Below are 25,544 nucleotides of genomic sequence, written 5' to 3' on the forward strand. Positions count from 1 at the left end.
GACAGTACGTTAGCAATGCCAAAATAGAAACATTAGGCAGTATGGTAGAATTATACATCTGGACATCATTACTCGCGATATCTGGAAAAGGTTTTACCCCCATTTATTCTAATTCATTCATTAGGGTGGAGTGACTTAAGACTGTCCATCCATACCTTTTCATTGCGTTTTCTTACCGCACCAGACCAACAGGAAATATATCTCAAGTTCCTCCATTTGTATCGTATCCGTTGAGGATAAAGTGCTCAACGACTGGTTTTCCAAGCTTTTTCGTTTTAAATTCAGACCTATGGTTATTGATGCGTCTGCAGAGGGAAACTGTTTCACGCACATATTGCAATAGGTAATTCCTCGCTAAACAATTTGCCAAGTTCGTTTTACTCCTGTAGGTTGCAATAAATGACTTTTCAAAGACATCAGCATTTCGCTAGGAGACATACTTAATTGGTAGATGTTTTGCAGAGTAGTGGTGAGGTTTATAAGGATACAGTGGTACATGTACATGAAAGTGGAACACATGAACCCCTGTCATTTTGTGGTTTATCTTTGTATAGGAGGAGAGTGCTTGTTTGGCAACCTCATCAATTGGTGTGAGTATGCAAGAATTGGCTTAGAGGGGGTAACATAGTTCTTTATATGTACTGGGAGTCCAACAAACGCGGATAACTCATGTGGTGAAATCTTTACGTACGACTTTGAATATGAGAGGTGAAGGAAAGCTAGATCTTAACGAAAATCAGTGGGTTCTTGTGGAGACAAAACTTAATTTTGCTACTGACTACTTTGGTCGTTGTGTCCAAGGGGCTGATCTATAAAATTATATTCCAGTAATTATGTGATTCCATCAAGAAGTGTTTTAAGGAGCTCAAATCACTCTGACTATTTTGGTCCATCCACAAGGTGGTGCCAGTGTGAGCGATATTGCTACCTTCGTGTGATGAAAGCATTCCAATGCCCTGACGGTACTTCATTCATACAGTTCATTACAGCCGATCGTAATAAGATCTAAAACACGAAAGTATATTGTGACGGTGTTCGGGACAACATCAAGAACCCCGAAACCCACACAAACGACCGGTCTCATACCTTGAAGTTTACCAGATCCAAGAATTTCATGACAAGAAAACAGACCTGAACCCTATCTTTCGTTAATTTTCGCCCTAGAAAAACATTAATAGCACATCTTGAGTGGAACTTGACATGAAATATTATTTTACTTTATCATGCATTTAAATGTCCGGGTCCAATTACACACACTGCATAATATAAGTAAATTATCGTGAAAAGAGTTGTGTTCCTTGCAATGTGTATGAAAATGATAACTATTTGAGACTTACATCAAATCAGGTTGAATTCTTTGATTAAAATGGAACATACATAATAAATTCAAACAGTATGTTAAAACTCCATTGGGGGGGGGGGGGGGGGGGGGGGGGGGTAAAACACCTACTAAAATACTATATCTATATTTTTAGAGGGGGTTCAACTTGAACTTGGGTTTGCACCATATAGGAATTCAAACGCAAGTTCTGCAATTATGATAAGTTAACGTATTGATCATCCTTAAGAAATATCAATTTCGTAAGAAATAGCCTTACAGTACTGCAAAATAACCGGGGCATTTAAAGGCAGACAATGGTTGTGAACCAGGACAAATACTTATCAACATGTGAGTCTCGAATGAAAGCTGGAGATTGCTCCCACAAATGAATTCTCTGTCAAAATCACCAAATTCTAGAAAGTCTGTGACAATAAATAAATTGGTAATATTATCTTTGAAACCATCGATCTATCTTACTGACTACAGACCGCGGAAATATTATTAATTAAACCCCTGCTTAAACCCTACAAGACGGGTGTTCCTATAACACGGAATGGTAAACGGAACGGAAAATGGACAAATGTTATGAGAAGGTCAACATTTTGTAAAATCAAAAGGCTTATAATGAACAAGGGAAGCAGAAAAGGGAAAGAGAACGGGAAATCATCCTTAGAATCCACCGTTTCATATATTTCATGCTAAGGCATATGTATTTCAAAACCATTATAACTTATGAAAAATATTAAGCAAGCGCCTATGGGTCTTTTCCCAGCTTTTCATTTTCTGACTCCCCCTCCCCCGAATGTGACAGTCTATTGTTTTACTCTATTCTGGCTGCCCCCGTAATGAAAGATTTTATGTGCCTATCTAATGAATATTAAGAGGTTTTTATCCAACCCACCCCGAAAACAACACTGAAAAACAAAGATTAAAATATTTTTCAACGATTTCCCCCCAAACATAGCCTTTTTAAATCTAACTTGCTTTTAATCGATTTTTAAAAAAAATTTGTATTCAAGTATGGTGTACGTATTTGTAGTCCCTGTGTATATTTACAATATGTTTAAGGAGTAATTCGGTTCATTAAAAATCCGATAAGGTATGTGTATTTGTAATTCTAGTGCATTTTTTCCATATGTTCAAGAAGTAATTCGACTCATAAAAAGTGCTTTACTAATGCTTTACTAATTCAGTTTTATAGTAAATGATGTCTACAGCACGACAAAAATTATACAGATCTCCTAGTCCCAAAGGTACAGTTGGGCTAAAAGTTCAGTAATACAGGGTCGACTGGTCGACACGTCCACATGTCGACTAGTTTACAGGTCGACAGATCTACACGTGAACAGGTCGACCAGTCGACAGGTGAGCAGGTCAACAGGTATACAGGTGTACAGGTCGACTGGTCTACACGTCGACTAGTAAACATGTCTACTGCTGTACTGATTTAGTATACAGGTTTTCAAGGTGTTATGTATTAAAATTAAATATTTATACAGAATAGATCTACTCCGCTATTGATTGACATGGGGAACCAAAAACTAGATTACATACATGTGTCCATATTGCTTCATGGATATCTCGAATGATAAAAAGTTCGTTGTAAAATTAGCTTCTGCCTTGATACATACATGTGTATATCAATTTTTTAAAATTTCTTTTACTCTCCATCTTCGAGAAAGAATCGTATATGATGCGATTGAACCTCTTCTACAATGAAGTAATTCCCTCTCGTTATATCTTCCACTTGAGATTAGGTTTTTTTCCGACTGTCCGAGCGGGTCTTTTCCCCTCATATTTCATAACACCCCTCTCCCCAACACACACCAATATTGATTCGACATCTAGGGATATAGATTCGTTTAGTTGTATTGCTCTCTTGTATTCTCCCTCTCTGTCTCTCTAAATCAATAATCTCTTCACCGACAAAGATCTAATTCTTTTGTTTACTGTGCTCTTAAAAATTAGAAATAAGATACATGCATATTGTAATAGGAAACTAGGTTTAAAAAAACTTTCAGGGAAAAGAATTATATGATTAACGTGTCGCAACGAAGAAATTAAATATGAAAAAAATTATATAATTCTGTTCCTTCTCTTCATAAATCGTAAATATGCGATGTATTCTTCCTCTTAACCTGGACTTCTTCATTCTAAACATCATTACTGTCAACCAAATCTGCAAACATTTTGTATATTGAAGAGGGAAAATATATTCAACAGCATTCAGGAAAAGAAATTAAATAATGCATATGTCACAATGGAGAAATTAACTAGCATTTATCTTAGATATGAAAACCTTTATAACTCTGTTCCTTGTCGTATTAAATCGTAAAAAGATACACAAATAATGCATCATTTTGCTTTAACCTTGGCTTTTCTATTTAAAACATCATTACTGGCAAACAAATCTGCATGACGAACCTAATTTCATTTTTAGTGACAACAGTCTTCCATTAAGCATCACCTCTCAAGGTCGTACGTGTATGTAACAGGTCGACTACTGCTATGATTCAAGAACACACGTATCGGGACAGCGTATGACATCATAGAATCCACGGAAAAGGTTAAATATAGGTTGCTATATTGTTAAAATAAGTATCCGGAAGGCCCTGGAAACAAGGCGAGACAAGACACAATAACCACATTTAGTTGTTTTATGGTGAAGAAGAAAAAAGTGTTATGATTCATTAATCTATACCGATTTACTCCTTATTGTAACCAAAATTTACGTCTTTTACAACGTAGTTTGAAATTTGGTTTTTTGACCAAAAAAAAAATTATCGGATAATTTCCCAAAAGGGATTGTTTATTTAATATGTTTTTGCATAATAACGAATCTAAAACGTCTGGTTCGACTGAAAGTCTAAACTTTTTTTCTCTTTTCGTTTCTTAAACACCAAAGATTATTTTTTCTTTTTACAAAATCAAAGTCATCATTTACATCAAATGTGTGTGAAATCTATTAATCTGAATGACATAGTAATATGTTGAAATCACATGTTAATAAATATATTCACAATCTGAGCTATAAAATTGATAGAATTCATGAAGAATAAATGATTTTTCCTTTTATCATACGACTTATAAAAACCAACTGGAATTCTTTGCTAACATTTTATTATGTTATCCTTACCTTCTCTCTAAAGGGGTTGGGGGCTCTGGGTTTAAAATGATAATTTTTCATTTTTAACAAATATTTTCCTCTTAGTCAAACTTAAATTACCTGTTTTAGAGGTAGGTTAGGGGGGGGGGGACTGTATCTCCTTTGGTTGATCATCTTTAACAAAAACGTTAGTTTTTACCATGCATTTAAAGATCCTTTTTGGGGCGGAAAAGGTACAAACTTGGGTAGCAACCTCCTCCCTCCTTTGAACATTTTTTTTTTTTTTTTTTTTTTAGATACAAGCATATATGGCATTGTTGATCATACCCTTATTACTTATATATCATAAACAGTCCAGCATATCCAATATTCAGACTGCCCGATCTACTGAAAAGTCGATGTTGGACTGGTCAGTCAGACATCTACTTCCAAATGAACATCTTCACGTCATCGCATTATCCGCTGGTATACTTGGGTTTGTTTAACAGAAACCAGTTTGTTTCATTTCCAAGATTTTCCGAGACTTTGTTCATGCATATTATCGGAAATTTTATAAATGACAGAGACAGTAATTACTCAAAAAATGTGAATCAGCGGATTTTGTGCAATATTTCAAAGAACATTTTAAAAACTTTGATCCACCTTGAGATGTTTTCGACGGAAAATCAAATTTTTCTTGAGGGTTGTAAAGTTACATGAGTATAGCAAAACATTTACTGGCTGAGTCTCGGGCAATAAATGTTTTTGGACCCTCAACCTCGGTCAATAAATGTTTTCTGTTAACAAATCGGATGCAGTGATCTGATTAAACAAAGAGGAACATTAGCACTGGTACCTTTGTTTTATTGTCTTGATGAAAGTAAGAAAGTAATTCATGCGAGCCATCCTGCCTCACCTCGTCTCTACAAGAAGAACATGCATTAAAACCATATGTTGGTGATTAGCTTTAAAATGTCTCTGTAGAAATAATTTTAAAAATGGTGATACCAGCTGAAGACGATCGTAATAAAAAAACAACAACAAAAAACGAAGCCCAAAGACATCTCTAGACGTCTCTGATCAAGCCATCTCATAAAAGTCCCCCGTAATACAATTGTTTTGACATATTATAACTGATCCTATCTGATTCTGAAGCATTCTGCTCCCTTTCTCCCAAAGCCATTGAAAAATGTGTTGCGAAATAATAATGAATTATAGTTAATGAATACTTATGTCCAAATTATTTATTTACGAATTCTTAATCATAGATATAATTCTCATGAAAATCCCCAGTAATACAAATGTTTAGGGGCCAGCTATTCTATGTTTCAATTGATCGTGACTGACTCTTGGAATGATAATACAAAACCCACGTAATCCCCTCCCACAGCAACAGAAGACTCTCTTAATCTAATCCCCTCCCAAAGCAACAGAAGACTCTCTAGAAACTATTGATGGATTACGTTAATGTCATGAAATGCTCATTAGCATAATTATTATATGAATACTCCATCAATCGAACAGGATTTAATATTGGGCTTCTTCTTATCGGCCGCGCCATAGTCTCTGTTAAAAAACATGTACAGTATATGTAAAACTTTCATATCACCCGGCGAGTGTACCAATTATTGCGGGCTGCTCGTCTCAGGTTCATTGCCTTAATTCATAGGGCACAGAAATTGTAAAAAAAATAATAATAAATAATGATATTAAAGATCCTCTAGATATCATGTCATTGTGTTTAGGCCTAATTTTTGTCTGTTCATATTTTTGTGCTCCTATTTTTGTTTTTTTTAATTGACTGTCGTTTATTTACTAAATGAATTACAATTTCTATTTCTCTAGTGATTGTTACATGTCATTATTACAGTAATATTTTATCTGATCAGGTACTCGTAAAGTCGAATTCTGTATGACGTACTTTGAGAGAGAGAGAGAGAGAGAGAGAGAGAGAGAGAGAGGCAACATCAAAATATCTATATAATATGTACATCAATATGCTGTAAATTTCCACTCTGACTTTTATGAAGTAAGGAATTAAAATGACTTGAAATTTCCATGTGTTTGTCAGCATTACTTTCTATAGGTAAGTGGATTTAGAAAAATTGTCAAAAAAATTCAGAACTATTTTTCTTAAATTTCGCACCACAAATCACCGCCTCCCTATAGAGACTGGTAGATGGATTGGTATTCCATATAATGAAAGATTTTGTGTTTTGTGTAACGAATCGAAAATTGCAGACGAATTCCATTATATATTAGAATGCAATGCTTTGTCAAATATTAGAAAAGAATACCTACACAGTAGGTATTACACAAGACCTAATGTTATTAAATTTCATGAAATTATGTCAACCAGTAAGGTTAAAACACTTAAAAAACTCTGTATGTTTATCTCAAAAATCTATGAGTCAGTCTGTCCTCCTTAATATATTTTGTAAATACTTTTTCAATACATGTATATTGTATATTTGTACATATTCTGACCTTATTCTTACTCAAATGTATGTTTACTTAATGCACCTCATGTACCATGTATAATGTGGTTTGAGTGAATAAAATGAACTTGAACTTGAACTAGTATTGATGCATTGTGTGCTGGGGTTAAGTATAAGTCATACCTTCTTTTTCCATCTCTAAATATAAGTTATTTTTGTAGTTAAAAGATACTCAGTATAAGACTAAACAAATAAATAATAAAATTAATTACATTGTATCATTTGAAATTATTTCCTAAAGCTCAAGGATTCTATGTAGCTCTCTGGAAAAAAAAAATTCTCGGGGAGCTACAGTTCTGCAGCTACATCTGAATATCTTATGTTGTAATTTTTAAAAATTAAGAATCAAAATGAGGTTGCTATTAACATGTGCTTTCATTGCTTCTGGGCTAAATGAATTTGACCTTTTTGTGTAATGAATAAAATTTGAAAATGGAAGATTGACAGCATTCATTTTATTATTATTTGAATTTACGATAGCATTGGTTCAAAAAGATACGTGAATTTCATACGATTATTGATTTGATGCGCGCAATAATCGAATTGTAAAGTACATCATATAGATTAATGCATGTACTTGTTGAATTAGAATGGATGTATCAATAATTCAAGTAATGCAGATCAAAATGCATAGCTTTATTCAAATGAGTTAATGATATCATTTAATCAACTATACTGCATGTCAATTCATTCCATGTATGTGATAATTCAATTATTGTGAGATTGAATTAATTAATGTGTACAAGAATTGAACAGAAAATGCCTTACGCAAAGTGAATAAATATGATACCATCTATTATTTTACAGTTGGTTAATTTGGCGAAGTGATAATGATTCAGGAATAAAATTCGTTCAATAATGCATTTTCTGTTTTATAATTAGTGGACCACACTGAGCATATTTTCCACACACAATTTTCATCATGAATAATTCGTCTAGATATGTTCTCTAACGATAAGAATATTTCATAAGCAAACGATTTATATAATTATCACTAATGGTTATGATGGTGCATCATTAATGATTTTTTTTATTATCAAACTCAGATGCATTCATTTATGCATGAATTATAATTAGTGGATTTTATGTCATTAATGGTTGCTACGAGGCTTGATTGTACCAGCAATGTCTGATAGAGCAGGTTCATCAATATTGTGTGAAAGATAACTGAATACAAATTAATTCCACTTTGTGGTGTGACTATTATCATTTTTTTTGGGTTTTTTTGGGTTTTTTTTTGTTGTTGTTGTTTTTTTTTTTGGTTTTTTTTTTTGACAATGAATTTTTTGTTTTAGAAACATACTAGTAGTTGAAAAGACAAACAGACATCTGATGGTCATCAAGAAAATAAGTAATATTTAATAGTGATTAAGCATAAGTATTTTAAATGGTGATTAAGCATAAGTATTTTAAATGGTGATTAAGTATAAGTATTTTAAATAAATTATGTTTAATGGTGATTAATAATAATAATAGTTTATTCACCAATCAAGGGCCCTCGGGGGGCATGTACATGTTAACGGGCAATTAATTATAACAATGAAAATAAATAACAATCATTTAGAAGTACTACCGGTAATACTGACAGAGTTCACACTTCTGCACTGCACATATCTATATAATTATATATGAAATACTGATTACAGACAAGATTTAGATTAACAATATGATAAATAAAATAACCCAACTGCCTCACATAACAGTTACTGGGATAGCAGATAATGATAGTGTCGTGTGAATACTTATATAAAAGAGAATAATAGCATTATATGAAAGAATAAAAAAAAACACAAAAAAAACAACAACAAAAAAACAAAAAAAAAAACAAAAAAAAAACAAAACAAAAAAACAACAACAACAAAAAAAACCTCCACAATATGTTGACCTGATTACACTTGTATTTTGTCGAATCCTTGAGAAGATCAATATGTATAAATTTCTCCCATACCTAGAAAGAGTATTTTATGCTAACTGTGGACACATATAGAAAGGGTACATTGATTTCAGCGACATCTGTAACACCACATGTCAATTCTATCATTAATGAGAGTAAAATGGCCAACACTCCTATACATGTACATGCTAATCTAATGTCGGTCTCCGACGCACTAATAAATACAAATTTGAAGGCAGGTTCTTCAGAACAAGTTATACAAGAATGATAACATTATGATGGGCTTGTGGGATGATTTATTTGAATGTCCCGATGTTTTACTGGGTTTGACAAAGAGACACTTAAATCCATGGTCAACATGTTTTAAAATTTTCCGTTTTTAATCATAAAGAACTATATCGTTATTGTCTATAAAGCCCCCCCCCCCCCCCACCCCCACCCCCCGCAACCTTCAAATTCAGTGAAAACAATATATGGACAATACAATCACAGAAAACATAATTCTTTTGATCGTCATGAACTAGATTATGCATTAACGCTTGAGGTTTCATAGATAGCGTAAAAGCTAGTGAAATGGCCAAAACACATCTGTGCACTCGTCTTCGTGTGAGCGCTTAGGAGACGTTTAGTGTGAAGATTGTTTGGTTATGTTTATGGTGTATTGGCTGAATTTGGCCGTGGACACACGATTGATGTGTGATCTAAAAGATTTATCAAAATTAGTTGAAGTGAAGTAATGTTTTTCAGAAAAATCACGGTTTTCAGTGTATGAATGGATCTTAGACACCAGTCAAATCTTTACATTCTTTTCTTACACAAAAATCGACATTCCGTATTTATGTTGTAATACGATAACGCTGATCAAAAAAATTATTTTCGTACCTTTTGATATTTAAATAAATTGAAAGCATCAAATATTAAATTCTACATTACTAGCATTGTCAACATTTTATCGTGTAATAATATTTTAACGACAATGCAAATTTCCAGGCAAAACATCTTTGGGTAGTGTTACTAACCTTTCCGCGTCTGGGGGGTTTGTATGGTGAATGTCCAAAACGCCTGGCACTAGTGATACACGGAGATGTTTACTCTGCACAGAACAATGTTCAACAGCGTCAAATATGCAATATAGAAACATCAACAGATTATCAATCACGGTATCAAACATTTTCATAAAGATGTCGCGAGTGCATTGTCAACATGTAAAAGATTCAAAGCTTTCATCGATGAGATTTCTCGTCCAATCAAATCATTTTCGACGAAAGTCTTTGTCCTGTTTATTACTTCTTTTCTTATATTTTGAAAGTTGTGGTGACCTTTGGATATTTTATTTGATATTTTCCCCATTTTGTCAAGGTAACAATTCCTTAAAATAAAACCCGGATGTATCTACTTACAAGTTCCTTTACAATAAAATTAGCACTATAAAAGTGGGGTCTTTCCAAAATCCGCAGAATGCATTTAATGAACGATCTGGACAATCTTGACGTGGGAGACATGAAACAAGGTAGGAAAGATTTAATTATTTTTTTTCATCTTCACTATAAAAATCATGGTAATCAAACTTTTTGTTTGTTAAGTCATTAAAAATTGTAAAATTGTCATATTGTGAAGATTATAACATCATCATATCATTATCATAATGTCAAATATTTAAAAGCTTATTCCACGAAGAGTAATGTCTTTTTTTTTTTAAAGAAACACAAGTACGATTAGTTAGTTGTAGTTTCTTCATGATCTTTCTCTTTCTGTGTCTATACCATTCTAATTTTATAACGCGCCATGAATATCTAAAATGACACGATGTAATAGAATAGTGAAGACTACATACACACGTTATTACTGAGATGTAGAGTAGATATCACCGGCAAATACTGATTGAAATTTAGAATTTTTGAAAACATGCATTGGTCATCATTATTATCATTGAAATTTTATTGATTTTTTATTATGAACATTCACGCTTGCTTTGTTAAAGAGTGCAATAGAGTATGCTATATTCTTTATTGTGATGTAAAAAGTAGTTTTGTGAGAGCTATGAAATAAGCAAATTTTTCTTTTTAGAAGTGATTCAAATTATTCACAATGTTCATTTAAGAAATAAATTTCCTTTTGAAAACACGTGACACTGTAAAGGATCCTCACACACTTCTGATATAAATCTGTGGCACTTCACGTAAAACGTATAAGTATATTCTCGAAGGAACACGCGAACCCCCTGAATTATAGAACATAGATATATAAAAACCTGCATACACTGTATCATATTGTTACAATCGTGATTTATTTTAAATTTAAGTCGGAGTGGAAAGCAGCCCCCCCACCCCCACCCTCCCCAACGGTAACATATTCCTGCGACTTAATAGTCAGATGATTATGTCGACTTGTCAGAAAATTATATTGATAAGTGGACGACAATTAATGATATTAATACCCCGAGACGGATACCAAGATCGATCAGACTGACCGGTCAGCATCGGACAAGTGGGTGGCAGAAACATGCTACCGTTTTACCCCCTGCAAAGCAAGTCAAACATGTACTGAGAGTATATTTGAAAACTGGTTTGATCAATTCAGTGGTATCAACCCCCCCCCCCCCATTTTTTGTTGGTAAGATTTCTCAGAGATGGTTCAATGGACTTTTATGAAATTTCCAGGGATAATAGAAAATGAAATTGTCTAGAGTTTTTATTTTTTCAAAATTTACTTTCAATATACATGTAGTATACACATGCAGTCACCATCATTAACACGTACTCCATATACTTTTTTTTTTAATGTAGCGAATATAATTCTCTGTATGCATGCCCGTACAAATAAAAGTACCGTAATAATCCGTATCATTGAAATGGGTTTACTTGTATGTTGTATTGGGTGAATATGGCATCAGTAGTAAATATCGGTAATGTAGAAATTAAATTTTCATGATATGAATAGAATCTTCTTCACCAAATATTAGACATTCAGCATCTTTTACATAATTTATTGATCCAGTTTACACAATATAGGTTGTGGTAAAGGTAACTGGATTACCAACATCCACAGGCACTTTATATCGCTTGGGGGCCTAATTACTATGTATAAGAATACCCTTATATATAGTAATTAGGCCCCCAAGCGATATAAGTGCCGGTGCCAACATCATATTAGAGAAGTGAAATGTAATGTGAAGACAATTTTCGTCCTAAACAATAATTATGAGTGAATAATTACATTTAATTCTCCAGAATACATGTAGCCTTTGAAAAAAATGAGTAATTAAAAGAAAAATGTTGAGGTCGGACCCATTTCTTGTGATGGCAGTAAAACTGCGACAAAATCCTTATACTAGTTGAACTAAATATTTTTGACTGTTCCATTAAAGCATACATATCAATAGTAATTTATCAAATAAGATATTTCACTATGTCAAAGTTCGTAATTATTCTGAAAGGACTATCTATGATAACAATCTTTCTGGGCCCCAAAATCTTTAATTTTTAAAGGAAGATTAAATCCTTTTTTCTAAACCATGAAAGAGATCATGTCCTGTGGAATTTCACATAATTTGTCTCTGACATTTACAGCTATTTGGAGTACATTTCATCAAAAGTGGCGTAATTTTTCAATTCAACTAAAATTTTGGAAAAATGTGTTTTGTGAACGTTTTTCTTTCGGAAAGATAGGATGCAACTTTGGACAAATGTAATGTTTCTGCTGGAATGATAAGTCTATGGTTTTTCTGTCACGCGCGTGCTGGAATAATAAATCTATGGTATGAATATGAAGTTTACCCAAGCCCGCACTCGATATTTCTTAGAGGAATTTTATGTCAAAATATCTCAAATGACAGCAAAACGTCATTTTCATGATGTCACAAGTCTGGTTTCCCATTAGAAAAAAAAAACCCATCTTAGTTGCGCAAAATACACTTAATTTTGAAACTATTGCACTTGGTTTTTTTGGGCGGTGGGAAAATAGAACCCTTATAATTTATAGGTCTATAGTGCAGGTCTAAAATAGAAAATACAGCTTTATTTTATCACATTGCAGGTCTCAATATTAGTAAACAATAAAATAGGATACACACACACTAATACCTGAGAGGAACGTAACAGTTCTCCATCAACTATTTGAATTTGGGCAGTTAAATAACTCAATAATTATATTCATTTGATGGTAAGGTGTCATAATTTGCTTTCTAATAAAATGGATTGATACACTTAGATTAACGTAGTTTTTATATAGGAAATGAAATATACACTTATTTCTCAAAGTAAATGTTTTCATCGGAATAAAATCCACAATGAAATTTTCTAACCCCTTTCGACACTGACGAAAATCTAAACAAAAATATTATCAATATGGTATGTGTAATAATATGTATGTCTTATCATAATCTCGTTAATAAGACTATCGACTCAAAATACTCCTGTATTCAACTGAAGTGCAAACTTTACGCAGGGTACTTTATTCCGCACATAATTATCTATAGTTCGACATGTCTACGCGTACATATGTCCGTTCTTGGCGGCACTCTTTACAACACTTGTCAGGCATGAATCACGCATATGGCGATTTCCCTTGTTCAGACAACATATAAATGTATTTTCGAATCGTACAATCATTATTTTCTCACCCTGATTGTCTGCTAACTGGGAGTCATGGTATATTTTGGTAAGACCTTTTTTCCAACTCAAAATATCATTTGCGCTGTTCATACCAAGAAATATTTTCTCAGAAGATATTCTCTGTTTACTTTAATTCGCTTTGTCATTATATTTTTTAATGAACAGTTCGGTATTTCATATCTTTGTAATTATATATGCATGGATACCATAATACTATCGTATTCACATAATGTTGTTATCGTATGATTTAGACACATTTTATGGATATACTATTATAAGTATCAAATATAGATTTTAGCAAAGTACATAGACTCCCTCTTTCAGAAAGATTTCCATTGTATTTGACATACCAATTTTCATGATCGTAATCAAGATTTATTATCATTAATGTTGGAAATCCCCAAAAAGAGCATTCAGAATTGCACTTATGTTTCCCATCAAGTAATATATTTTTGTCTTGTGTATAAAGATAATAAACATTGAACCTTAAATCATGTGAATATGAACACCATCTCTCCATCTCTATCTGGTTTATAGTTGTCTTCTGTCTCAGCAAGGTGACTCTGCCATAGAGATGTTTCAACAGTCATTATCAGGTCATTTGAACGCTTGATATTGAGCAATCATGTTTTCTCAGTAAAGCACATTGTACATGCTATCAGATTTGTAAGGCTCTCAAGCATGACCTTGATCGTTTTATTTGATGTCTATTTCGAAGAAAACATTGAATAAACTAACTACAAACGCCCTTGCAGCTAATCAACAAATATGTATCTCTGTACATGGATGACTTCGATTATCAATATATTTCCTCTTTGCAGCATTTATCTTAGGTTTTCTGTCACTATTCTTCAAACAATCATCATCAAAACCGGCAAGGGAATTGGAAGTTTGGGAGTCCCCGTGTGGAAACGCTAACATCTCCTTCAATCTAGAATTTTTCCCAACACCGACACATCCGCCGCAGATTGACAACAGTCACATGTTACGGTCCTGTGTCATTGTGTTTCGAGAGGCAAAGTCTGCGCTCCAGGATGCTAAGAATATATTTGTAAGATTCTTTTATTGTGGATTAAAACTTTAAAAAATGAAGACGTGTCTAATCTTTAAATAATTCTTCTAATTTTCTTAACGAGTCATTTGAATTTAAATGTAATCTCTTACCGAATATTTGAATTTACAGAAGAGAGGTAATTTACTTTCAAAAGAAGAAGCCTTGTTAATAAAGGACACGAATGGGAGTGCACTTGGTCTAGATTTTCACGTCTCTCCCAGGTCCAAGAATGTAAGTATATAAAAATTTATACCAACATAGTGAATGGTTTTTTGATTATCATGTGAAAAGAAAACATACAATAAACGTAAACAAAACTGGCATCAATCGTCATTTTGGTAAACAATCAAAGTTCATATGTGGTAAAGAGTGTTTCATCTTTTTTTCAGCTGGTTTTGGACATTAAATCAGACTATTCGTTGGTCTCTGTAGCCATTTTGTACGTTGAAGACATAAAAATCAGAGGAAAAAGCACTCAAATCTACACACACGTATACTCCAACATCCTTACCTTATACAGAAAATTACAAAGCATATTGTGTACTTTCCAAAATCTGATGGGAGTCAATGGAGCCGACATAACGAACTATATATCAAGAAGTGATTTCAACCTTCCAACAGGAGATACGGCAGATTTAGTAGAAAGTGACTACTTGGCTCTCATACAAATTTGTAATCTTATGACAGATTTAATTAATAAATATTCATGATTACTGTGTGCTATGATTTTTTTTTGTTGTATATTCCAGATTATAATTCAGAAGTTATATTTCATGCTAAAATAATCTAAACAAATGAACAAAACCTTCTCTTTCAAGAGCTTTAATCAGTTTAGTTTATTCACTCAAACCATATAAACTGTATGTAATATACGTATAAAATACTTTGAATACAAACAAGTCACGTTTTTTGAACAACTTCAACATAATATTTTGTCATTGGTTACTTGTATGCAATATAAACAATCTTGTTTGATGAGCTTTCGGATGGAATTGACCAGTGTAGGATTATTTTAGCGTTAACAGTAACATGTGATGGGTAACGTCGTGTTTCACTATCTACAGAAACATTTGGAGCATTATTCTTTTAAGTACAATATGTTTCAAATATGTATGTTTTTTTGTTTTTTTGTGTTTTTTTTTTTTACACCGAAATATGTTTTAATTTTGTTTTAACAAAAATATGTTTCAATTTTGTTTTTAACTGAAATATGTTTTAATTTAGTTTTTAATTGATATAATTATGTTTTAATTTTGTTTTCAACAGAAATATGTTTCATTCACAAATAGGAATTTATATCATAATCGAATCCTAGCCCCTCCCTCATTTGATAGTATCTATTGGTGGATAACGTTCTGAATTAATTGTTACAGTAAACACATTACAAGACATTGTACACACAAGCTGAATTAAACAAGTATACGATTGTAATACCTGCACATCATACACCGTCAATGAACTGCTATACGCAAGATTGAAATTCATAAAATATTACATCTCATGCTGTTGTCTTCAAATATTATCCGTTTACGTCATCAGACTATATCATACATCAGAATGATTTAAACAAAGAAGTATGCGTGATTTGACGAGATTTGCACTTTTATGGAGTTAAACATCGATTAGAATTGCGTCTTTATCCTAAGTCAGTCACGTGATGTCGATGTAATGACGGTACATTCTATTGTAGTCACGTTTACTTTGGCTCTCCCTGAATTCTAACACTGCAGATCTTGTATCATGTTTTTGAAAAGATTTTTTTTAATTACAAACAAACTTTACAGTGCCTAAATACAGCCCATCTTATAAAAAATTCCACCTACATGTTCTTGTATTTCTTTCAACTATAGTCCAGCTGGGACAAGTTATTACTAGTGATGTCGATATGGTTGAAAATGATGACCTGAAGTAACTTATTTAAAAAGGTCCATTTAGATAGCCCCAAATCATGGCGCAACATAATTTCATCTCTGTTAATATGAATTATGGCCAAGAAGATGACAGACGATGGGCAAATTGTGAAGAACTTGACACCTTGTCACAATGGATAAAAAGTATACGAGGACTAATAGAATATCGACTTATTAAAACAAAAGTGCGAAACATCTATCGTTCTGTTATTAAATAACAAGAAAGAATGAAAGAATTATATACCTGATCCCATCTTTAGTATATCTACCCTCCTCTTCATTTTGTATTGCTGATAGGAGTTATGAGATTGACAATTCTCCGGTTATCTTTACCTTTCATAGGTTACATGAGGAATATGCATTAGTTGCAGCTGACAAAGCTTGTAACACATTGTCTTTGTTTTTAAGGCTCATTATTACAATTGTATTTTAACAATCTTGCCTTTAATTCCACATTTGGTTATTCAACTTATACTCCGAATTTCCTTTCCAAAGACGAAGTTCTTCAGAATCTTGTTTCAGTTTTAAACTTATTTGATATCCAATGGATATGAATTACCGTACGTAAGTAAAAAAAAAACAAACAAAAAAAACAACAACAACAACAACAAACAACCTTACAGAGATACATTGCAGGATCCAGTAAATATCATCTTTACCTCTCACAACAATACTAAGTGAAGTGAAGGAGAAACTTCATGCATATTGTGCGTGACATTTGTTACAAGTGGTTACAAGTGGTGTAAATCAAATATGGATTCTGACGTATTCCAAAGCACTTTAAGGTTTAAAATCACAAAACGTTTCCCAAATAAACAACATCAAAACATATGACTTTTTAACAATTTACACGACCATTCCTCACTATTTAAAAGACCAGGATTTTTAACATCAGAAACAGCTGTCTCTTTACTAACAAGAGGCCTACAGGCCTCATCGGGCACCTGAGTACTAGTGCAAAATTATCACTAATCCCGAGGCTTATGAAATCTAGAAAACATTTTCTATTCTGAATATCTAAGCTAAATTTTAACAGTCAGCAAATGTATAAAACAAGATGTGTTCTTACAACTTCAATGCCTTCATAAGTGCATACACTGATGAAAGGTTTCACATAATATCATAGGTGTACTAACACTAAGACATTAAAAGATATGATAAGTTTTACATCATGACTAATTTGGACCCATCCTAGAGCCAAAACCCTGGGTTTAGAAATTCATGATTTTTTGTACATCTTTTTCTGCTATTCATTAGTATGCATTTAGATTTGATACAGCATCAGCAAACTTGCACATAAACACTATATAATAAGTTTGGCCCTACTCTGGGATCAGAACCCTTACCCCGGGGATCACGAAATTTACAATTTTGGTAGAAGCCTTCCTGTTTGACATCTTAATGCATTTAGTTTTTCTTAAACATGTGCGGTTCTAGAGAAGAAGATTTTTGAAAATTGGTAAATTTTGGGCAGTTTTTGCTAAGGCCCCAGGGATGCTGGAGTTCTGAAATTTACAAATTATGTCCCCTTTGTTCCAAAGATGCTCTATACCAAATTTGAACAGAATTGGAAAGATAGTTATCAAGATAAAGTTATAAATTACTATTGTTCACACATTTAAAATTTGCCCCCCCCGATACCAAAACCCTACCCCTGGGATCATCAAATTTACAATTTTGGTAAAAGACTACATGCTCTTTCTAAATATCTATTTAGTTTCAATATACATGTAGTATCAATAGCACTAGGGATGTTATTTAACTGATTTACACATAAACACTATATACCAAGCTTGGCCCCGCCCTGGGGTCAGATCCCCTACCTTCGGGATCATAAAATTTACAATTTTGGTAGAGGCCTTACTGCTCTACATCATCATGCATTTAGTTTTTCTTACACATGTGCGGTTCTTGAGAAGGAGATTTTTGAAAATTGATAAATTTTAAAGCAGTTTTTGCCCAGCCCCTAAGGCCCCAGGGGTACAGGGTCCTGAAATTTACAATTTATGTCCCCCTTGTCCCAAAATTACTTCATATCAAATTTGAAAAGAATTGGACCGGTAGTTATCAAGAAGAAGTTAAAAATGCTTAATTGTTAACGAACGACAACCAATTGCAATAGGTCACCTGAGTTTACTCAGGTGATCTAAAAATGAAAATATTCATATCCTGTACTTAGTCATCCAAGCATTGCTTTGTTAAACACCACTCTGATTTTACACACAAGTACTCTGATGTTAATAGTAAAAAAGATGCCGTTCATCGACAATAACTTTGATGTCTTTAATGATCAAATTTTCTAACAGTTTATTGGTATTCCTATGGGTACGAATTTTGCTTCTCTACCTGTTTTTGTATTCTTACGAGGCAGAATTTATTCAAAAGCTTCTACATGAAGACAAAATCTCTTGCTGTGGCCCTCAACTCTACATTTAGATATATGGCCTCTAGGCACTTGATTCCACCTCTTGTGTGTCCAGGGGTCCGTGTTTGCCCAACTATCTATTTTGTATTGCTTATATGAGTTATGAGATTGATCACTTTTCATTATCTTCACCTTTCAGTGACGTCGTATTATCTATTAACCATACTCGATTTGATACATCCCAATGAACTCGAAATAAAAGACACCACAAAGTCTTCCATATCTGCTTCATATCTGGATTTTTTTATTGGACATGGATGTCAACAGCAAATTAACAACACAACTTTATGACAAACGAGATGACCAGCTTCCCCACCGTCAACTTACCATATTTGTGCCTGCATATTGTGGTTGTGGATTTGATACATAAGAGCATGTTCTGCATATGATCAATTTTGAAAATCGAGACAGGCTACTGACAAATAAGTCTATGTTTCAGGGGTTTCAACAGCCTCGCTTAAAGTCAATAGTTCGCAAATTCTGTGGCCATTATAACGAATTACAGTGTAGTTTGCAAATATAAGCTATTACAACATGCACTGGGTCGAATGCTGTCTGGCGTGTTTCATACTGATTGTTAGTCCGTTATTTACATACTAATTTTGACTACGGTGTGACCGGTCAACAGGGGATGCTTACTCCTCCTAGGCACCTGATCCCACCTCTGGTGTGTCCAGGGGTCCGTGTTTGCCCAACTATCTATTTTGTATTGCTTGTAGGAGTTATGAGATTGATCACTGTTCGTTATCTTCACCTTGCATTAGTCTGTTTACCTGATGAAGATATAGGACTCATAGCGGATGTGACCGGTCAACAGGGGATGCTCACTCCTCTAGGCACTTGATCCCACCTCTGGTATGTCCAGGGTCCGTATTTACCCTTCTCTTAATTTTGTTCTCTTTATAGGAATTATAAGATTGATCACTGTTCGTTATCATCAGTTGTTCATATTACTCTTCGTGCAACCTCCTTTGAATCATATTTCGTGTTATCTAATTCTAGTATAACAAGAGGCCCATGGGCCACATCGCTCACCTGAGTCATCTTGGCTCATATTTCAAGATTTTTCCTATATAATCGCATGTAAAACTTTGATCCCTATTGTGACCCCAACCTACTCCCGGGGGCCATGATTTTTTCAAAATTGAATCTGCACCATGCCAGGAAGCTTTCATGTCAATGTAAACTTTTCTGGCCCGGTGATTTTTCAGAAGATTTTTAATAATTTTCCCTATATATTTGTATGTAGAAATTGATCCCCTATTGTCGCCTCATCTTACCCCCGGGGGCCATAATTTTAACAAATGTTAGAAAGCTTTCATGTAAATTCCAACTTTCCTGGCTCAGTGGTTCTTGAGACGAAGATTTTTAAAGATTTTCCTTATATATTTGTATGTAAAACTTTGACCCCCCTTGTGGCCCCATCCTACCCCTGGAGGCCATGGTTTTTACAAACTTAAATCTGCACTATGTTAGGAAGCTTTCATGTAAATGTCAGCTTTTCTGGCTCATTGGTTCTTGAGAAGAAGATTTTTAAAGATTTTTCCTATATATTTGTATGTAAAACTTTGATCCCCTATTGTGGCCCCATCCAACCCCCGGGGGCCATGATTTGAACAAACTTGAATCTGCACTATGTTAGGAAGCTTTCATGTAAATGTCAGCTTTTCTGGCTCAGTGGTTCTTGAGAAGAAGATTTTTCCTATATATTTGTATGTAAAACTTTGATCCCCTATTGTGGCCCCATCCAACCCCCGGGGGCCATGATTTGAAAAAACTTGAATCTGCACTATGTTAGGAAGCTTTCATGTAAATGTCAGCTTTTCTGACTCAGTGGTATTTGAAAAAAAGATTTTTAAATGACCCCACCCTATTTTTGCATTTTTGTGATTACATGTATCTCCCATTTGAAAGGGGTATGACCCTTCATTTGAACAAACTTGAAAGCCCTTCACCCAAGGATACTTTTGGCCAAGTTTGGTTGAAATTGGCCCAGTGGTTCTGGAGAAGAAGTCGAAAATGTAAAATGTTTACAGACAGACGGACATACGACGGACAACGGGCGATCAGAAAAGCTCACTTGAGCTTTCAGCTCAGGTGAGCTAAAAATCAGTTCCATTCTTGACTTTAAAACTGTAAATGGAGAGCTGATATCATACTCTTTGAGAAATGTAGGTGTAGTCAAATATCTTAAAGATATTATTACTATTAATGATACACTTTCGTTTGGTGCATATGTCATAATCTATGTAGATAGAGGGCAAAATAAATTTGTAGAACCGGTACTTCATCCCATTGTAAACCATTGATACAATAAGATATGTTTAGATCACCCCTGGAATAACACCAGCAGAGTTTAGATGTTTAAGAATCCTACTCCTGATGTAGTATATTTTCAGTTCAGTAACGTATCGTACAGTACAATGGGGATAAACGATGCACGTGTCCCTGAATTTTATTTACAACCGTATACACGTCTGACTTTTATATCAAATCATCTATGATGATGTGTATATTCATAAATTATTGGTTATATACAAAATCTTATTTGCAATCGAAACGTCTGATATGTTTCACATTTACAAAACAAGATATTTAAAATATTAGCAAACTTCACATGAATTTCAAGGATTGGGAAATACAGCTATATTGCAAAACTTAAATGTACATCTCAATATTTTGGAATATACCATGGTTTTTAATTTTTGTTAAGATGCTATCAAGAAAGGTGTCTAATTTTAAATTTCGGAGAATCAATTTCAAATATAAAGAATTTATAATCTTAAGGTATTCAATGTGTAATGACCATATTTCATATCTAATAAATGGATGGTGGAATTTTTGTAATCATGGTATCATTTTGAAGGGTTCATCAAATAAAAATAATCCACCGTAGGAATTTTCAAAATTTTGTTTACTGCTTGATTTATTTCACCTAGGATTTAACATTGAAGTATATGGGAAAAACATGTTTTATTACAATATTTTAAAAAGAAATTATATTTTCACACAAATCTCTTGGTAGAAAGTTACAAACACTTTCTCTTAGTGAAAATATGAAATAAAATTAATCATTGACCACACACATTTTTAGAAAATTAGATTTTTCTTGATTTTACAAAGGGCAGACAACTCTTCCAAAAAGTCTTAAGTGCAAAAAGGTCAGTTTCTAATCATTTACCAGTCATGTGAATTTCATCTGTTTCACTTTCATCATTATTTAACAATAAACATTTATGTTGATCTAAATCCTTCAAAACTGTTCATTATCCTTTCATTATACATGGAATACCTTAACATGAATATCAAGATTTTAAGATACACGTTAAAAGTTTTTGAACTTTTATTGAAAACTGCAGTGTTTTACATGCAATAGCACAAATAAAAGATTGATATCATGAGCAGGTGCTTTCGACGAATAGCTATGGGATACTGAACCTGTAAAATTGTTATCATGTTTTGTGATAAACTGACACTCTTCTCAGTAGTTAAGGACGACAAACCCAATACTTTCTTCAATAGAGATTTCAATCAAATTTGTGTATAACGTCAACCAACCATTAATCCTTTAATAGAAGAAAATACAAAATATCTCTGACTGTAAAGGTAGACAATCGTTTTTGTTGATTTTAGAATAGACGATCATTGAGTAATCTTCCCTTGGTATCGAAAGACGCATTGTAGTGTTTCACATCATGGCTTAAGGTCAAAGTCAAAGTGTTTGATTTTTCATTTCTCAATTCAGTTTTCAACCCTCTGCTACGTGTCAGTATCATACAGGAGAATGTCAAAGGTAGGAGCTTTGTACGAATCATAAAAAATAGCTATGGAAATCTGTGAAATCATTTAGTATTTTTTCAGGTACAGTAAGAATATTTTTAAGACGTACCCTATTCCTTTTTTGATATGCTGGTATGATAGAACAACGATCGAAGAAGTAAATCGGATAAGAGAAATACGATTTCCTATACAAATTTGTATAAAGATCGTGTAAATGGTGATAAAAATGATTGTAATTTACTATATAATGTAAAAACTGTATGTCAAAGTAAGGTGTTTTGATTTAGAGTAATTAGATATTCTTCAATAGAGATTTTGATCATTTCAAAGCATAACACTTACCAACTAGCAATCCGAAATGATAAAATATCAGAAATAACCATGTCTTTATTTTACTAGCAATAAATAAATTTTGAAAAAATGCCCATCATTAAAAAGTATATTAAGAGGTAACATACCTATTGGAGATTATGCTAATGGCAAACTAACTCAGCTTTATGACAAATGAGATTACTTCAGCTTCTCCATCGTCAACTTCCCATATTGATGTGACAGAATTCCATTATCACTTGCATTTGGTGTTTATTTCTCTGAAATGATTCGATACACAAGAATGAATTTTTTAAACCAAGACAGACTACTGCTGACAAAAAATTTGATATTACACTGGTTTAAACAGACTCGTTTCAAGTCAGTAGTTCGCTAATTCTATGGTTGTTATAATGATCTAATTGGAAATACAATCTGTCATTAAGTCGAATGCCGTCTAACGTTTTTCATAACGATTGTTAAGCTGTTCTTTACATACTGATTTTGACTACGGATTACCCCGTTAACCTGATGGAGAAATAGTGTTTACAGCGAACGTGGCCATTCAACATGCTTACTCCTTCTAGGTACCTGATCCCACCTCAGGTGTGTCAAAGGATCCGTGTTTGCCCTACTCTTCATTTTGCATTCTTTGTAGGATTAATCAGATTAGACACATCAAAACAAAAGTACGCACCATCTATTTTTTTCTGTGCTTAGTAAACCAGAAGTGATAAAAGAATTAGATAGCTTACATGAGGAATATGTTTTGGTTTGCTCAACTATCTATTTTGTATTCCTTATGGGAGTTATGAGATTGATCACTGTTCGTTATCTTCACCTTCCAACTGAAAAAGCCAGTAACAACATTGTCTTTGTTTGTAAGGCTTATTATTACAACTGTATTTTAAACGAGCTTGGCATTAATTCCACTTTTGGTAATCGTACCTATACTCCAACTGCTCTTTCAAAATATGAAATTCTTCAAAACCATGCTTCAGTTTTAGACACATTTAATATCCTAGTCAATGGGTCGGATGAATATGAGTTACCGTAGCTATAATGCATTCCTAAACTTCATAAAAACCCTTACAAAGCCCTTACATTGATGGATCCAGTAAGTGTTCTACCAAACTCCTATCTTTGTTCCTCACGAAAATATTAACAACTGTGAAGGAGAAACTTTAAATGTACTGTGCGACTACATATGCCAGAAGTAGTGTAAATCAAATGTGGATTCTAAAATATTTTAAAGAACTTTCAGTAAATTTTAAATCGCAAAACTCAAATCAACAACATCAAAACGTATGACTTTTCAACTGTTTACACAACCATTCCTCACCATAAATTAAAGACTAAACTTTTTGACATCATAGACAGTTGCTTCTCCAACAACAAAAAATGAAAAACGGAAATATTCATATATGGTGATCAGTCATCCAAAAAAAATACTTTGTTAAACACGACTGTGATTCCCCGCACAAGTACTCTGAAATTTTAATCAAAAATATACTGGAGTTCCTCATTGACAATATCTTCGTCGTCTTTGTTGATCAAGTCTTCCAACAGTCTTTTGGAATCCCCATGGGCACGAACTGTGCTCCTTTGTTAGCTGACCTGTTTTTATATTTATATGAAGTAGAATTTATTCAAATACTTCTACGTGAGAAGAAGAATTTATTCAAATACTTCTACGTGAGAAGAAGAAATCTCTTGTCGTGGCCTTCAATTCGACATTTAGATGTATTGACGATATATCATCTATCAAAATAATAATTTTTTATTCATATGTCGATTTGATATATCCCTGTGAACTCGAAATAAATGGCACCACAGAGTCGTCCACTTCTGCTTCATACTTAGATATTTTATTGAAAGCAGACATTAACGGCAGACTAACAACGTAACTTTATGACAAACGAAATGATCTCAGCTTCTCCATTGTCAACTTCCCATATTTATATAGCAATAGTCTATTATCACCTGCATATGGTGTTTATATCTATCAACTGAATCGATACGCAAGAGCTTGTTCTACGTATGGTCAGTTTTTAAATCGAGGCAGGCTATTGAAAAATACATGTAATTTGAATGTGCAGGGGTTTCAACAGTCTTGTTTAAAGTCATAATTTCGCCAATTTTATGGTCATTATAACGATCTAGTTTGCCAATATAACCTATCATCGAGTCAAATGCTGTCTGACGTGTTTCATACCGATTGTTAAGCCGTTCTTGGCACACTGATTTTGACTGCGGATATCTCCGTTTACCTGATCAGGATATAGGGCTCACGGCGGGTGTGACCGGTCGACAGGGAATGCTTACTCCTCCTAGGCACCTGATCCCACCTCTGGTATATCCAGGGGGTCTGTGTCTGCCCAACTATCTATTTTGTATTGCTTGTAGGAGTTATGAGATTGCTCACTGTTCGTTATCTTCACCTGTCATTGATCACTGTTCGTTATCTTCACCTTTTAATGAAGAAATCATATTAAAATATGTTGCATATGGTAATGTAATAGATAATGAGTTGTTCTAATGAATTATGTCCATCTACAATTCTAATGATAAAAAAACACTAATTCAAGACAAACAATTCACATTTAAAGAGGTAAGTTTACAAATGATACTGATTGCAATTTAAAGATACATAAT

The 25,544-nt window shown here is 33.5% G+C and overlaps 1 protein-coding gene across 1 annotated transcript; it reads left to right on the forward strand.

Moving 5' to 3' along the window:
* The first annotated feature begins 10,256 nt into the window (after window positions 1-10,256).
* LOC125651272 (uncharacterized) lies at window positions 10,257-16,165 on the forward strand. The gene is made up of 4 exons (XM_048879848.2): window positions 10,257-10,308; window positions 14,233-14,462; window positions 14,595-14,696; window positions 14,855-16,165. The coding sequence occupies exons 1-4, from the start codon at window positions 10,257-10,259 to the stop codon at window positions 15,173-15,175; spliced, it is 705 nt and encodes a 234-aa protein (XP_048735805.1). The 3' UTR covers window positions 15,176-16,165.
* The last annotated feature ends 9,379 nt before the right edge of the window (window positions 16,166-25,544 follow it).

The sequence above is a fragment of the Ostrea edulis genome, chromosome 5, assembly GCF_947568905.1.
Source record: "Ostrea edulis chromosome 5, xbOstEdul1.1, whole genome shotgun sequence".
Classification (NCBI taxonomy): Eukaryota; Metazoa; Mollusca; class Bivalvia; order Ostreida; family Ostreidae; genus Ostrea; species Ostrea edulis.

Excerpts from the sequence above, each read along its gene's own strand:
- LOC125651272 (XM_048879848.2), top strand. The coding sequence starts at position 10,257 with ATGCATTTAATGAACGATCTGGACAATCTTGACGTGGGAGACATGAAA. Across the intron at positions 10,309-14,232 it reads CGTGGGAGACATGAAACAAG|CATTTATCTTAGGTTTTCTG; the intron begins GTAGGAAAGATT and ends TCCTCTTTGCAG. Across the intron at positions 14,463-14,594 it reads AGGATGCTAAGAATATATTT|AAGAGAGGTAATTTACTTTC; the intron begins GTAAGATTCTTT and ends TTGAATTTACAG.